We start from the raw sequence: 15,426 nt of genomic DNA, 5'->3' as shown, positions 1-15,426 counted from the left end.
CAGCCATGGATGTCGATATTTTTGGGGCACAACGATGTGCAGCTGTGCCGTGTGCGTGTGCGACCGCGTGCCCGATAGGCGACGAGATGTGACGCGAGACGACCGCCCCGGCGACGATTATTCCGTTTCAACACGTAGAGAGAAGCGTGGCCAGTACGGGCAGAGAAGGAGAGAAGGAGGGAGAGAGAGAAAGGAAGAGAGAGACACACGCGTACACACACGGACAACACGATTGCGATCATTGCGATCGGTCTTGAACGAGAAGCGAGAAGCGAGAAGTGGATGCCTACATACGATAAGGTCCGTTTGTTGTGTTGGTTCGTCATACGTCGCGTGGAACGCTCTTCTTCTACTAGGGTCGCCGTAGTTCGATTGTACGTGTAAAGTTGATCGCCGGCCCATAGGTAACGATGGAGCTCAACGCTGGTGCGGGAACGTCCGTCGGGGCCGTGGCCTGTCCCGTGTGTACCCTGTATTTGCGCGAGGGCATCAGTCTGCAGAAGCATTTGGATACTCATCCCAAGGAACAGGTTATAGATGCTCTCATCAAAGCCAGTACCCCCTCGTTACAGACACAACAGCAACAGCAGCACCAGCAGCAGCATGCTGCTTTATCGGCATCAACAGCAACATCATTACCATTATCACTGCAGGCACAAGCTGCGCTTCAGACTCCTACCTCCATCCAAGCGCCCCATACGTCCTCCCAAGTCTCGCAGAACGCGCATATTTCTACTCACTCTCCGTATCCCGTAGGACCCATTTTTGAATGTCCGCCCATAAGTACCATGATGCCACCGCAGTTCACCTCATTCAGCTATCAGCAATTCGTGAACAATGGGACCATGATGATACCGCAGTACGCGATGGCGCCGCAAGCCAATCAGATGATGCAGATGCTGTATAATCCATACGGTATGTACCAACAGCAAATACCCACCGTCCAAATGATCTCACCAGTTGCAGCTGTTCCTGGCGCAACGACGAGGATTCGGCCAGTGGTTACTATAGCTGGTGAGAGCAACGTCAGAACACTGACGGTTCCTGTAAATAGTCCCGAGCCGAAACAGATTCTACCTGAGATTTTGCCGGAGACGGAGCCCGAATCAGGACAAGTTATTCCGGATGTAAGCCTCTCGGCATCGCCCGTGCTTCACAACGAGGATACATCCATTAGAGCGAGGGAAGAGAGCGACAACAGCGCGCTGTCAATCGATCACCGGGGACAGCAAGCACAGAGTTCTACATCAGCCGACGAGAGCACCGTGCACGAATACAATGCTATTTCTAGATCTATTACAATCTCTTGCGCTATTGATAACACCGATGAGAAAGTGGAAAGTGTATTGCCAGACATGGTGGACGATGAGCCATCAAATAATATTTCGACTACAGACTTACAGTGTAAATCTGCAACATACGAGCAACCAGAAACACAACAGTTTACACAGCAGGTCATCGAAGAGGGATACGTGAATGTATCCGATAGAATGACACCCACAATTGACATTGAGTCCGTGGTTTGCGAACATGACTCGGAAATGATATGTGACGATAGACCCGCAAGTCGCAGCAGCAACGTGAACGATAATGTTGAATCACCGCGGGATCTAGTAGCAATAGATACATTGAAAGACTCTGTTCAATCCGAGTTTAATTCAACAGAAAAATTAGAGAATTTGATAACCATAATGGAAACGGAGCTCAATAATGCTTCTCTTCAGAAAGAAAGTGATATACAAAACGATCAGGAAAAATTGGCGGACGTAAAAGAAAAAACCACTGTAGATAGAGAGGAGAGCGTGATTTACGATACAGTAGTCATTTCGGATTCCCACGAGAAGGATCATCACATATTGTCCGACGTGCACGAAGGGAACAAGTGGGACTCGAGCAATTCCTTGACTAACGAACTGAGATTGTTAGAAAAAACTTGTTCGTCACATACAATAGACTGCTCGAAAATGAATGAAGCGCTGGACAGACTGCAAAGAACTTTTCATTCTAATAATTATAAATATAGTTTTTCAGCTCCTGCGTCTCCAATCGCGAGAAGGAAGAGTCGCAAGGTCGTCCGTCGTTATAGCTCGCGATCGGAGCATGGATCGTGCGAAAATCTCAGTGTGTATCGTCTCCGTGCTGATTTCGACGACACCGCGGCCATGCACGACGACGACGACGACGATGACGACGACGAGGACGACGAGGATGTTGACGAGGACGAGAAGATTGACGAGGAGGACAATTTTGACGAGGCGGACATGGAGATCGAAGAGATTCCCAGTCCTCACACGCCTTTCGCGGATTGTGGCGTGAGATCGCACACCCCGTTGTCCACGATCAGTGGCATTTCCGTGTTAAGAGTTAGAAAGGATCTCAGCAAGCCATGCTCACCCACGTCCATGCATTCGTTTCATCACGTGGACAGCGATAGCGCAACTCACGACGAGGATAGTAATGGTGTAGGTAACGCCGCGGAGAAAGATCCGATCGACTGTTCACAGGTAGACGAGGAGAAAATTAAGACTGATAATCAGCGTCAGGAGACGCAGGTGGCGGTGTGCGAAAGTGTCGCAAAGATTCAAGAATCGAGCAGCAGTTACGCGTACCATCAATCAGTGATAACCGAACACATTAGTTCATTTCCCGTGATACATTCACAGTCATCCGTCTTGATGCACGAGTCATATTCCATTACGACCAGCACCAAGACTCAAAACCTCTTGAATCTCTCCGAATCAATAAATCCCACAACCAGTACCGAATCCAGAAGCTTTCACTCCGCCAAATCATTGATGCCGAAGCAATCGATGGAACTGCTCAATATAAATGAAGATGCTCACGCCGGGCCAATGAATGTCTTTGAATTCGACGGACTCCAAATATTAGTTCCTAGTACATTTATAAGTGACTCGTCCCAGAAAGCGGTGAGTGCGACCAGCCAGCAATCTATGGCAAGTAGCGAGGGTGCAATAGGTATCGACGAGGAGGTGAAGAGTATTAATATGCGTGCCGATGAGACTATGCCGCCTAGGGGCGAATTATCAGAACAAGAGAGTAATGGATGCACAGAGCAGTCTGCATGGCAGGTTTGTAACTTATATTATTCTTGATGTTTTTATGTACAGTACAGATTCTTTGTATGTACAGTTTTTTTATATTTGCATATTATTATTTATTCGGCATTTGCAATTTATATTTGTAAAGATGTGGCTATGTAATATTTTGACTCATAACTGCAGATTTTTTTAATGTACATGTAATAAAAAATACACAACACATAAAAGGAATTTTTTTATTTATATTTATTTTGTGTGATGAATATTATGATTAAAATATTTATTATTATTAAATTAATTCTTCTACAGTTATTAAAATATGCTGAGTTATGTCTACATACAATACAATACCAATTATTAAAAGGAACAATACTATTATGTATTTTATTGCATTATTCTTTTAAAATTATTGTGAAATTGTTATGAAGTTATTGATATTCTAATTGTTATCGTTTTATCGATATTATCATAAAATTGTCGCATTTAAATATTTTGTTATTTGTTTCTATTATGTAATATAATATAGAATTGTATAACTGAAAATTAATAAAATTATGTTACAGTACTGTTACATGATAATATATATATATATAAATATATATATATAAATTACATAAAGATAAATGTAGCTAAGTTGAAAGTTGTGCAAGTTAAATAGTGATAAATCTAGTAATACAGACAAATGTAAAATCTTTTGTTATCAACCGAAAAAATCCAAAAAACAGGGCGAATGAGAGTCAGCGTTGTGTGTGGTAATTAATACGTAATCTTAAATCTTGAATCCAGAAAATAGAATCTTTATTCCACAAAATATAAAAATACGTTTCAGTCATGTTTCGTTCCAGCTGCAATTAACATGCGTTTTTTAATTTGATACTCTTTAGTGAATAGTATTTGTAATTGGTTGATCCAATGTCGAGATGAATTCCTTCTATGTCTTGGGACATGAAGGGGTTGAATTTGTATTGCTGAGGATGTTTCAAAATGAACTGAAACGTACTTTTATATTTTGTGGAATAAAGATTCTATTTTCTGGATTGAAGATATAAGATTGCGTATTAATTACCACACTGACTCTCATTCGCCCTGTTTTTTTGGATTTTTGGTTGAATTAGAGTCCGTGAGAAGATTATATATATATATATTTCCATTATTTTTTAATTATGAATGATAACAAAAGAATAGTAATAATGTAATCTTCTCACGGACTCTAATTAATATGTATATATTGATTATTTACGTAATTAATTATGTAAAATTCGTATGTCTAAAACGCATTTTTACTGTATAGTTGTACATGGGTCAAGAATCTTCGCGTATGTCCACCTCTTACGATCTGTTGGCTCGAGAAAGCTGGGAAGAATCGGAAGGCTCTGATAACGAAATCAGCGGGCCATTGTTGGACAGTAGATCGTTGGCCACACACTTTACTTCGAGTTTGTTTCTGGATCGGGATCGGAAGACACCGACCAAACGAACATTCAAGTGTTCCCACTGTAGCGAAGTATTTGATTGTCCGAAGGAACGTAGAGTTCATAGCACAACGGTGCATAAGGATGCAATGCCCAGTAGTAGCAGAGATCAGTTGGATCAGCCAGAAGTGAAGGACATCAAGTTGCTGGATAGTCGCATGAATATGTTCGACGATATATTCATGCCGAGTATACATATGCAACAGCACATGTATCATCATCAGCAACCGATGTTACACCAGCTGCAGCCACCGTCACAGCCTGGAGCAGACGGTTTGACGAAGGCCGAGGCCGACCAGAAGATCGGCGAGAATCTAGTGATACCGTCGAACATTGAGGTGGTCTGCACGATATGCAATCAGCGATTCAATAGCGAGAAGTCTTTGCAGGCGCATCACCGACGCATGCATATCGCCGACGTGAACAAACGCATACGCGAGACCGCCAAGTGCCAGATATGTAACGAGGAATTTCCATCAGTGTTCCTGTTCAACGCTCACTTGAAGATACATCCGTTAGAGTGCGGACAGTGCGGCAAGTATTTTTATCGCAAGCAGAATTTCAAGCTTCACATGAAACGTCACCTGGGCATCAAACCGTTCCCGTGTACCGTGTGCGACAAGGCGTTCCTCACCAAGCAAAAGCTAGAGGAGCACACCAATGGCCACACCGGCAACGCGCCCGTCAGGTGTAGTCTATGCAATGAAACTTTCCGCAGATATTCGAATTTGACCCAGCACAAAAACAGGCACCACCTCAACATCAAGAAGAAGCTCAAAGATTATATATGCCACTGCGGCGAAGTGTTCCACACGAAGAAGAAGCTTGCCTGGCACAAGGAGACGCATGATGAGAAGCCCAAGGCGTGTACGTATTGCAATGAGCGATTTATCCACATGGCCAGCCTGACGCGTCATATGCGTCGCGCCCACAATCGTCGATTCGTTCCCGACGCTCAGCGCGAAAGCGAGAACGTCGAGTGCCCGATCTGTAAGTGTATCTACCTGCGATCGTCGCTGGCGGTACATATGCGTGTGCACAACGGCGAGCGGCCGTACGAATGTCAGGTCTGCTCCAAGGCGTTCAGCACCAAGTGGAATCTACAGCTACACAAGTGGACGCACGCGGCGCGCAGCACCAAGCCGTTCAAATGTAACCAATGCAGCGCGGCGTTCTACCGTCATAGCGACTACACGGCGCACATGAATTCCCATCGGAACGTGCGGCCGTACACGTGCAACTACTGCGGCGCGCAGTTCATCCGCAAGTACAACTGTCTACGACACGTGAAGGAGCACGAGGAGAACAAAGCGTACACGTGCGACGTGTGCAACAAGACCTTCCACCGCTCGTACTATCTCAAAGAGCATTTGCGGGTGCACTCGGGCGCGCGACCGTACACGTGTCACATCTGCGGCAAGTCCAGCGGCACCAAATCCAATCACAACAAGCACGTGCGAATTCATCATGCGCGCGAGCCTGTAAATACCGAGAATTGAATAAGAATCCCCAGATCATCTATCGTTCTGCCACGTTCATTTGGCGCTCTCATTGTTGCAGTCGGGACGAGTTGAACGACTCAGCGCGATCGCTCGCGCTGTACTTATAGCGAGATTACAGCGTACAGTTCTCAGGAAACTGGAACTATACTTTTACATTTTGATCGGGTATTGATGGAATATATGGGTATTGACGAGTTTTCCCTAGGACCACAATGTAAGAATACAAGGTGCTTTTACTCACATTTCTACTAGAAAATTGCGATCAAACTGAGGAAGTTAAGACACATAAAATGGCATATTGATCTTAGTACCTCACCTACGAAATAAAGCTTTCTGTGTGAGGTATATTTACTAATACTAATACTGCTATTTAGTATTATAGTAGTTTGACCATATGCTACCTTGTGTTTAAATGGATAACATCCTCAGGAAAATCACAGTTATTTTATTTTTTTTTTACGTGAGTAAAAATACCTGCTCTTATATATACCCATGCTTCACGCTCCGTGGACGCTTTTCCACGTGCCTGTGGTATGTTAGAAGCTGAACTCGTCGAAGTTGTAACAACGGTGTTAATCCTAGTTTTGAACCGGTTTTCGAACTGGCTTGGTTCAACTTGAATTCTACGTGGGACAGTTACGCTAACTGGTTAGCAATTCGCTGTCCTCTTCTAAATTATATAGCTACAATTACCGTCGGTACTACGAAATTTAGTTAAGATTATTTAGCGCCGATCGACGTACAGATAACGACAATCGACGTTTCCATTGTACTCGATCGGAGAGACACGTATGCGTGTTCACAGAGGAAAATATTTAACGAATATGTACGGCTGTACGCGTATACGCGCAGATGACAATGAAAACAATTAAGTCGTCGTAACGGTATTCGAGTGCTGAGTCTAAAGCACTGGGTCTACTGTTAAAGAGTTTTTATTCGATTTCGTATATACGAGTATACACTATGTTATACACACGCCGTACATTTTTAATATTATACTATAAAGGTACATGAATTTTTTATATCCGAAAGTGTCTTATGGTAACACTTTAAGCATTGCCATACGTAGAATAATTCGGAGACATTAACTTTGTCGTCCGTGTCGTTTAATTCTATACAAGTAAATCTTTATCTTATCTAAAGTTTTCTTTTTTCCTTTTTTTGAAATTGCTATCAAGTAGCTGTTGCATCATTATTAGATTTTTTGTTAATGAATATGAAGTATTTTTTTTATTTCTAAGAAATTCATTATCATACCGTCTTTTGTATGCATATGATGTTTAAACTATGTTAAAATGTGATTTAGTTTAATTTAACGTAAAGCACTTAAAAAGGAAGAAAAAAAAGAAATCCATAGATATCCAAGCGTTTAAAATCAAGGTTGGTAAAAAACATGTTTTTTTTATAATACTGTTTAAAGCATATTTGAAGTATTAAAAACATATTTAAGAAGAAACAATGTTTTATTCTTAAAAAAAAAAAACATTAGTCTTTGCCAACCCTGTTTAAGATTATTGCAAGTGTGTGCAAGCATTTTGAAGACTTCTTTGTTTTATAACAATTTCGATATTTTTCAAAAAGTATGATGTGTACATATACATTAATTATATTATCCCAACAATGTATTCCAATACATTGTCGGGGTAATTATATTGCAACACATTGTAATTATTTATATTTATTTATTACATTGAAAAGAAATAAAAACTAAACAAACATTTCATATCACAATTTATATAAGGTAAATGTCCCAGTAGACCGGATGTTTAAACGTAGGTTGTCATAAATAATATAATTTATAATATTAGAAAAATTTTTAATATAAATACTTGTATTCATTTGAAAACTCAAGATTCTTTTAAACAAGGAAAAATTATTTGAACCCACTTGTAACAATTATTAATTAAAATATTTAAATAAGTAATAGAATGCATCAATGTACCAGTGGCCGGACATTCAGACGTAATTGTCCCAATGTCCGATCACAATTAGAAAATTAGTATGCCGATGGGAAATATTAATATAAATGGATCTTTAATGACAATTCAAATTAATCTTTAAGGTAAAAAAGCATTTGAAACTAATATATATAATTTACACAAAATTTTATTTATTTAAATTAATATTAATTTTAAACACGTTTTTTAAAACGTAATATTATAATTTAATTGTAATTTTTAAATGCAAATAAATTATAATACAGTAATAAAAAAGCATTTGAAATTAATAATAATAAATTTTGTGTAAGTCCGGATATAGGTATTGTACATATTCGGTTACTTTATCTTACTAACGGGACGTTTACCTTATTAAAATTTTTTTAATTTTAAACTTCATTCTAAACTGAGTATTACGTATTTATTTGTTTTTGTTTTGTTCTTTCTTTTTTTTTACTCCGCAAAGATATCTAAGGGTGAAAGTTGTTATCTATGATATATTCGTATTATCAAACAACTTGATTATACGGGGTTGGGATTTTTATTACGTTATGTGCTATGTTTTAAACATTTGCGTATTAGGTAGGTCCAGTGACTTCAGACTACAATTACCTAAGCTAATAAAAATTTTTAATGAAGATTAACTATCATAATATATGTCACAAAGATTCTCGAATAGTTCTTGCGGAGGAAAATTTACTACGCAATGAAAGAACACAATTTGCCAACTAATAGTAATTAATTATTATATACAGATAATTAATCCAATTAATATTTACAAAGGTACACAGCACTTTTACGTGTCAATGGTTGTAAAGAATTTTCATTTTTACAATATCTATTTTACACGAGAAGCATACATATTACAGGTTTCTGTGCATCGTTTGCCCAATATGAGCCCAATATAAGCATGATACGACTCGTATTGAATTGCGATCAATTTTCTATGCAAGGGCCTATAAATTAATATTATAATTATCGACTATCACATAATAGTTAGAAAATCTTAGTTGTTATTCTTCTATATTTATATATTTTGCAATGTGTATAAGATCGGTATTTTATTGTTTACTATAATTTCAAGACTGATCGGTGTTGGTTCTTTGTATATTGCTCTCTAATATGAATCAAAATAGTCATGTTCCTCCATTTTAGCTTAATATCAGTCATTCATTGCGACAAATAATTCGCAATAATATTACCTATGAAAACAGAAGTAAGTAAGTCCAAAAGAATAATCATAGATTTGTACTTTCAAAATTAGTGAAAAAGTATAATATATTGATATGGAATCAAATTATATATAATTAATTTTGTTATTTAAATATAAGTTGGAATCCCATTATATGTAAAATAACAAATTTTTTGTCAGATTTGTTTTATTTAAAAATCCACAAGTTTAAACATTATGCATTTTTAAATAAAAAAGTAATTAATTTTGAAATTATATTAATTTTTTTATGGCAATGTAAAACTTTATGTTATTACTATTTCTGAAATATATCAGTTTTATAAAATTTATTTTATTAATTATGACGACATAAAAATATTAAAATCGATTATTTTGGATTTACTCTCCTCTGATATTCACTCTACTTTTTAAATGCACACCGCATATGCCAAACCACATGTCGTTTGCAAAATCTGACCAGTGTCTTATAATGTAGATATATGACAGTGTCAAGTTACGTAGATATATATACTTGTGAAGAAGTAGAAAAACACTTTTAAAATTGGATGGCTGTTTGTTATTTTGATCTAAGGGAGCAATATTGAAGAAGATAAAACTAATTGAAATGCGTTAACTACATTTATCGATTGTTTGATTGATTTTTGCAAATCAAATCGTCTGCTAAAACGAGTTTCAATTATTATTAATTTTAAAAGAAGTGACCAATCAGGAATGTAGTAAAGTATTAAGAAAACGTTATGTGAAAATTTATGAATATTTCGATAACGAAATTTAAATTTAGCGACATTAATGCGGCAAATTGTGCAAAAAATGTTAGAATGTATTACATATACATGTATTATGTATTATATATGATGGAGTCTATTTAAAGAATATTAACCCTTTGTACTCGAAGTATTTGTTATCCGACAGTATCAGGGATATTTCGTGTAGTGTGAGTGTGCAAGTAATTTTACCTTATGTTACTTCTAAAACACTGCTCAGCTAAGATTATAACTCGTTGGCAATTAATGTAAGAAGAATAACCAGAGGAAAATATCACTTCAATATATTAAATTTTGACAGAAGATATTCAATTAACTCTAGAAAATATACATTGTGCATTAATAAAAACAATCTCAAGTTGAAAACAATCGCAGATATGAACGTGATAAAATAAAAAAGGATGCTGTGTACGTGTGTGTATGTATATATAAAAAATATATATATATTGTGAATACGTGAATCATTAAAATAGATATAGTGTTAAAATGTACTCGAGCAGCGTGGAAGTGAAAGTGAAATGTGGTTGATAAAAAAATATGATTCAGTTTTCGTCACAAGGTTCTACTCAGAAATGGAATTGTTCATCACGATTAAGAGATAGAACGAATTCGTTATTGCGTGTATAACTTTGTATGGGAAGATTTGTAACTTGTAAATGTGACGTTTTACAACTCTAATCTATAACTTGATAAGGATAAACCAGAAAGTCAGAATATCTGTGAGGAGTAAATTTAATTCTTTGCAATAATATATCGTACTGGTGTCGTGACTAGGCGTGAATATTTCAGAGATAGATTCTTTTGACATTGACATATCGAATTTCTTTAGAAGGAATATTCAACTGATTTTAACAATTGATACAATAAAAAATAAAAGAATTCAGAAAAACTATAGTTTTTCTCACATGATGATTTATTAAATTTGAATTAGTTTAACAATATTCTTTTTCTAAAATTTAAAGAATAGTAAATCAACATATCTAATGTTGTATCTAGAAGAATAAACTTTTAGATTTTTACTGAAGGAAAGTCGATGTTAATTCAGAAAAAAAATCTATCTCTAAAATATATGTCCTGTTATTCGCGCGTTTTACAACACTCAGTGTATTCTGATGTGTTTTTTGTAATACTGCAACCTTTACATATAGTATTCCTATTGCAGGCAATATTCAAGCACAAAGGGTTAAAATATTTTTCGTTATGGTCTATATATGGATATGGAAATAGAAATGCATCGGTAGCCCTCAATAATCGACTCCATCGTTCATCTGTCAAATTAGTTAAATTTAATATATCGTGCGTGAATCTTTAATACATACATAAGCAGCGATTGCATGTTTAGTTTCCTCTGTCGTCTTCATTAAGTTTACTCGTTTTAAAAATGATTTGATATGCGATGGGTATTTGGATAATTTGGGAGCCCACCTGCAACCAACATCGACGTCCAAATGTGCAATTGTTTAGTTAAACTATTCATATTATATCTATTCATAACAAACATTGTTGTAAATAATGTAAATATGTACATCAGTTCTATTTTATAATAGGGCCAATGAATTGATTTGGCAATTGAGTATCATACGAAACTTGATCTATGCTATAAGCAGATTAAAAAATAGGATAACATTATCATTAAAAAGGAAAAAAAAACAATAAATCAACATATGTATACCTTAATAAAATTTATGTATTGAGGTACGTTTTTAAATAAGTTCATTTTTTCTCTTTTTTTTGGTTTACACCAATACCCTGCGCTTGCAACATTAAATATAAATTGCAAACTGAAGTAATAAGACCATCATATAAATGAAAAACCTATTTTAAGAAAATACATTTAAAGATTTATTTGTAACAACACCAAAAGTGTGTTAATTGAAAATAATTTTAAATAAATTTTTCTCAGAATGGAATATTTGTAAGATAATGCTTCTAATTATAATTTATGTTATATATACAATTTACTAAAATTAAGCAAAAATAATTTATTATATTTATTCCTGCATTATATGTGTGATTTAAAGTAAAAAAAAGACGATTAAAGCATTAATAAAAGATATTAATTGTGAAAAGAAATTTAATACTTTTTAATCATTTTTTTGACTAAGATCAATGAGAAATTTAATTATGTAGATCAAATATCTTTAATTAATTTCTTACATATAATAAACAATTTTTTTTTAAGTGTATCAAAAACTATCTGAATGCAATAATATTATTAACTATATGAATGCAATAAACCCGTTTAGAAGAAATATAAAATTTTGAAAAAAATATTGACAATATTCGTTTTAATTAGTATTAAAATTAGCTGTTCTGTGTTTTTTAAATCATCTATCACTTAAATTGAAACTCCAGAAATATTTTAAAATCGTACGAAGATTTCTGTAAATTCCCTATTCTCTGGCTAATTTATTCGTGATATAATAATAAAGGAATTATACTCAACAACTTTCTAATAGGAAAACTATTTTTCTATTGATTCTAAATGGGATTGAATTAAATTCTTTTTTTTATTATTATACGGTATTTTTAAAAGCGTTTTAAAAATATTGCATGCTGTATAAAGCATTTTTAAATGATTTATTTTGTATATATTTATTATTTATTTATATACATAATTTTATATGGATAAACCCAGATAACCAGCCGTGCAAATGTCACAGCTGAACAAGTTGTGATTTTTATAGTTTAAATATTGTACAGATATTGTGCAATTCAATGTCGTCAGTTTTTGTTACAACTTCAAATTATATTACAGTGCTAGTATTAAAACAAAACTGCGTGCTATTATAACTTTAAAAACGCACGGTGCTGTTACGCGTATCGGGTTTTGTGCCGAATTTTTGTGCCCGTTCCATTCTCCCACGTAGATTTCTCCCGTATACGATTACATTGTTAGCATTAAAACAAAACTGCGTGCTATAATTTTGGACGGTGCTTTTACGCGTGACTAGTTTCGTGCAGAAATATTCAATATGTCCAATTTTCAAGTAGTGCACAATATCGCCATTAGAGGGACACAATAAAGTTCAATTACTCGTGTTTAAAAAAACCACATCGAACGGAATAAAAGGTGCAGTATAATTAGAAATTCTCAGCGAAAAATTTTTATCCTTTTCTTTATAAAATAGAGTGGATTAGGCTTATTGAGGAAACCATTTTAAAAAAAACCGCGCCAAGCTATATCTACCTCAAGGTGATGAGGAAACGATAGCATTTTCTTAGTACTAAAAATATTTTTATTTTCAGAAGAATATGAGAGTGTCTGCATTGCACATCTCAACGCTTTCTGTCGTTTGACTTTTTGTTACACCCAGAGAAAAAGTTTCTAAAATGCTGGAGGTCGATTGTGTATCTCGAAACCTAGTGTAAATGATAAAAGTGAGCTCTCACTTGATTGGATAGTTTTCATCATAGTGGAAATGCGACATTCCTCAATCCCTTGCTCTCTCTCTCCATTCCGCCGCTAAATTAGGACTATGTTCCAAAACTTCCTCTCCGAGGAAAATTTTACTCGAAATATATAGTACACGAGACGTATACTATAGCATACAAAGTAAAATTTTCCTCGGAGAGGAAGTTTTGGAACGTAACCTAAGAAGATTGAAGAGAGAACAAAAAGTGAGGAAGGGATTAAAAATGGCGGATGCGAATACCTATATTATTGTGCTCTAGTTTCATGTGACTTTACGAATTTCAACACAATAGTCGCGTTCAGCAGACTCAACTGTCGTGGAGCGCACTGTTCTGTGAGCGCTCGCTGCTATTGGATGATCTAGAAGAATACACCAATAGGAGCAAGTGCTCACAGATTTGCTCCACACAGTTGAGTCTGCTGAACGCGACCATTGTGTTGAAATTCCCTGGTAGCAAGCTGACGTCAAAATGACGTCATTTGACGTCAAAAAGACGTAGCTTGCTACCTGGGTTCGTAAAGTCACATGAAACTAAAACACTATAATATAGGTATTCGCATCTGCCATTTTTAGTCCCTTCTCCACTTTTTGTCTCATATGAATGATAGGCCGGAATCAGACTACGCATTGAAGAATGAGATTGAAGATTGATAAAGATTGAAGTTTGACCAATCAGAACAAAAGGAACCAAAACTTCTTTGACCTTATTGATGAAATTTCAATCTATAAGCGGGGAGTACAGACTCTTGCATAACGCATAAAGGTGCTATTACATGGAAGCGTCGAGCGTCGAGCATCTGCGCAGAAAATTATTGCGCAGAAGTTTGAATTTCCAGACTCCTGTGCAATAATCTTCTGAACAGCTTCTTGACGCAAAATGGTAAATTATGAAAGGTTATGTTCTGATATACACTACTATCCTAACATATAATGCTGAAAATTTATATTTATTTACATTATATAGTGTAAACTACAAGATTCAATTATTAGTGTATCTCGTACATTAAATTCAATTTCAGTAAAATTATTAAACATTTTACTGCGCATGCTCTGACCGCTCTGACGCTTGACGCTTGGCGCTGCCATGTAAAGGCACCTTAAGGCTGGATTTTCATTTGACGCTAGACGCTCATTTTCAGCGTCAAAACAGGTCACGTGATCAAAATTGACGAATACCAAGCGTCAATTTTGATCATGTGACCTGTTTTGACGCTGAAAATAAGCGTCTAGCGTCAGATGAAAATCCAGCTTGACACATGAGGCATAAGAAATTGAACCAACCAGAGTTCTCTATTACATGGAAGGGAAAGAAACGGAGAACTTCGATTGGTACATATTCTTATGCATTACGTGTTATGAGTTATGCAAGAGTCTGTGCTCCCCGCTTTAATCTTTAATTTCAATCTTCAATGCATAGTCTGATTCTGGCCTAAAGTCTTGTGTCCACGATGCTAGAAATCGGTCCGAGACCTCGGATGAAGAAAGAATTGACCAATCGCAATGGTCATGTGATCAAATTGTTCAAATGTGATTTGTTAATTTTTTCTCTGTTTGAGATCTTGGACCGATTTCTAGGGGGTGATCCCGATTGATCACGGCTCGATTGGACACCACCAATCACAGCGACCGGTGCTTAGGAGCTTTGTAGTCTCAAGCGCTGTGAGTGGTTCGTGTCCAATTGAGCCGTGTCCAACTGGATGCCCGATTTCTAGTATCGTGGACATTGGGCTTAAAACTTTCTCTCCGAGAAAGATTTTACTTTACGCTATAGTATACGTTACGTGTACTATATATTTCGAGTAAAATTTTGGGAGGATCTCATTTGCCTACAGTTCTGATTTTACACACCACTCATATCAACTGATGCCTAGTAATTTTTTACTGTTTTGCCAATGAGATAATTTTATTTTTAAATTGGCCAATCAGCGATACATGTGTGCAATATGCGATGTGTGCAATCGGAGCCCTCCCAAAATTTTCCTCGTAGGCCGGTATTCATAGTCGGTTCTTATTTCAAGACCGTCTTAAGTAATGTCTTAAGACGCTAATGCAGCCCTCTGATTGGTTCGTGACTTCTTAAGACT

At 36.2% G+C, this 15,426-nt stretch overlaps 1 protein-coding gene across 1 annotated transcript; it reads left to right on the top strand.

The window, feature by feature from the left end:
- Positions 1-6: 6 nt before the first annotated feature.
- On the top strand, positions 7-7,007 carry LOC108763487 (uncharacterized). The gene is made up of 2 exons (XM_018511139.1): positions 7-3,089; positions 4,351-7,007. The coding sequence occupies exons 1-2, from the start codon at positions 411-413 to the stop codon at positions 6,028-6,030; spliced, it is 4,359 nt and encodes a 1,452-aa protein (XP_018366641.1). The 5' UTR covers positions 7-410; the 3' UTR covers positions 6,031-7,007.
- Positions 7,008-15,426: the final 8,419 nt, after the last annotated feature.

Source organism: Trachymyrmex cornetzi, unplaced genomic scaffold, assembly GCF_001594075.2.
Source record: "Trachymyrmex cornetzi isolate Tcor2-1 unplaced genomic scaffold, Tcor1.1 scaffold361, whole genome shotgun sequence".
In the NCBI taxonomy this organism is placed as follows: domain Eukaryota; kingdom Metazoa; phylum Arthropoda; class Insecta; order Hymenoptera; family Formicidae; genus Trachymyrmex; species Trachymyrmex cornetzi.
This window is presented reverse-complemented; position numbering and strand designations above follow the sequence as displayed.

What these genes read in the sequence shown, in the direction of transcription:
- LOC108763487 (XM_018511139.1), top strand. Translation starts at nt 411, where the DNA reads ATGGAGCTCAACGCTGGTGCGGGAACGTCCGTCGGGGCCGTGGCCTGT. An exon ending in CAGAGCAGTCTGCATGGCAG is followed by an intron (nt 3,090 to 4,350) that starts GTTTGTAACTTA and finishes TTTACTGTATAG; the next exon opens with TTGTACATGGGTCAAGAATC.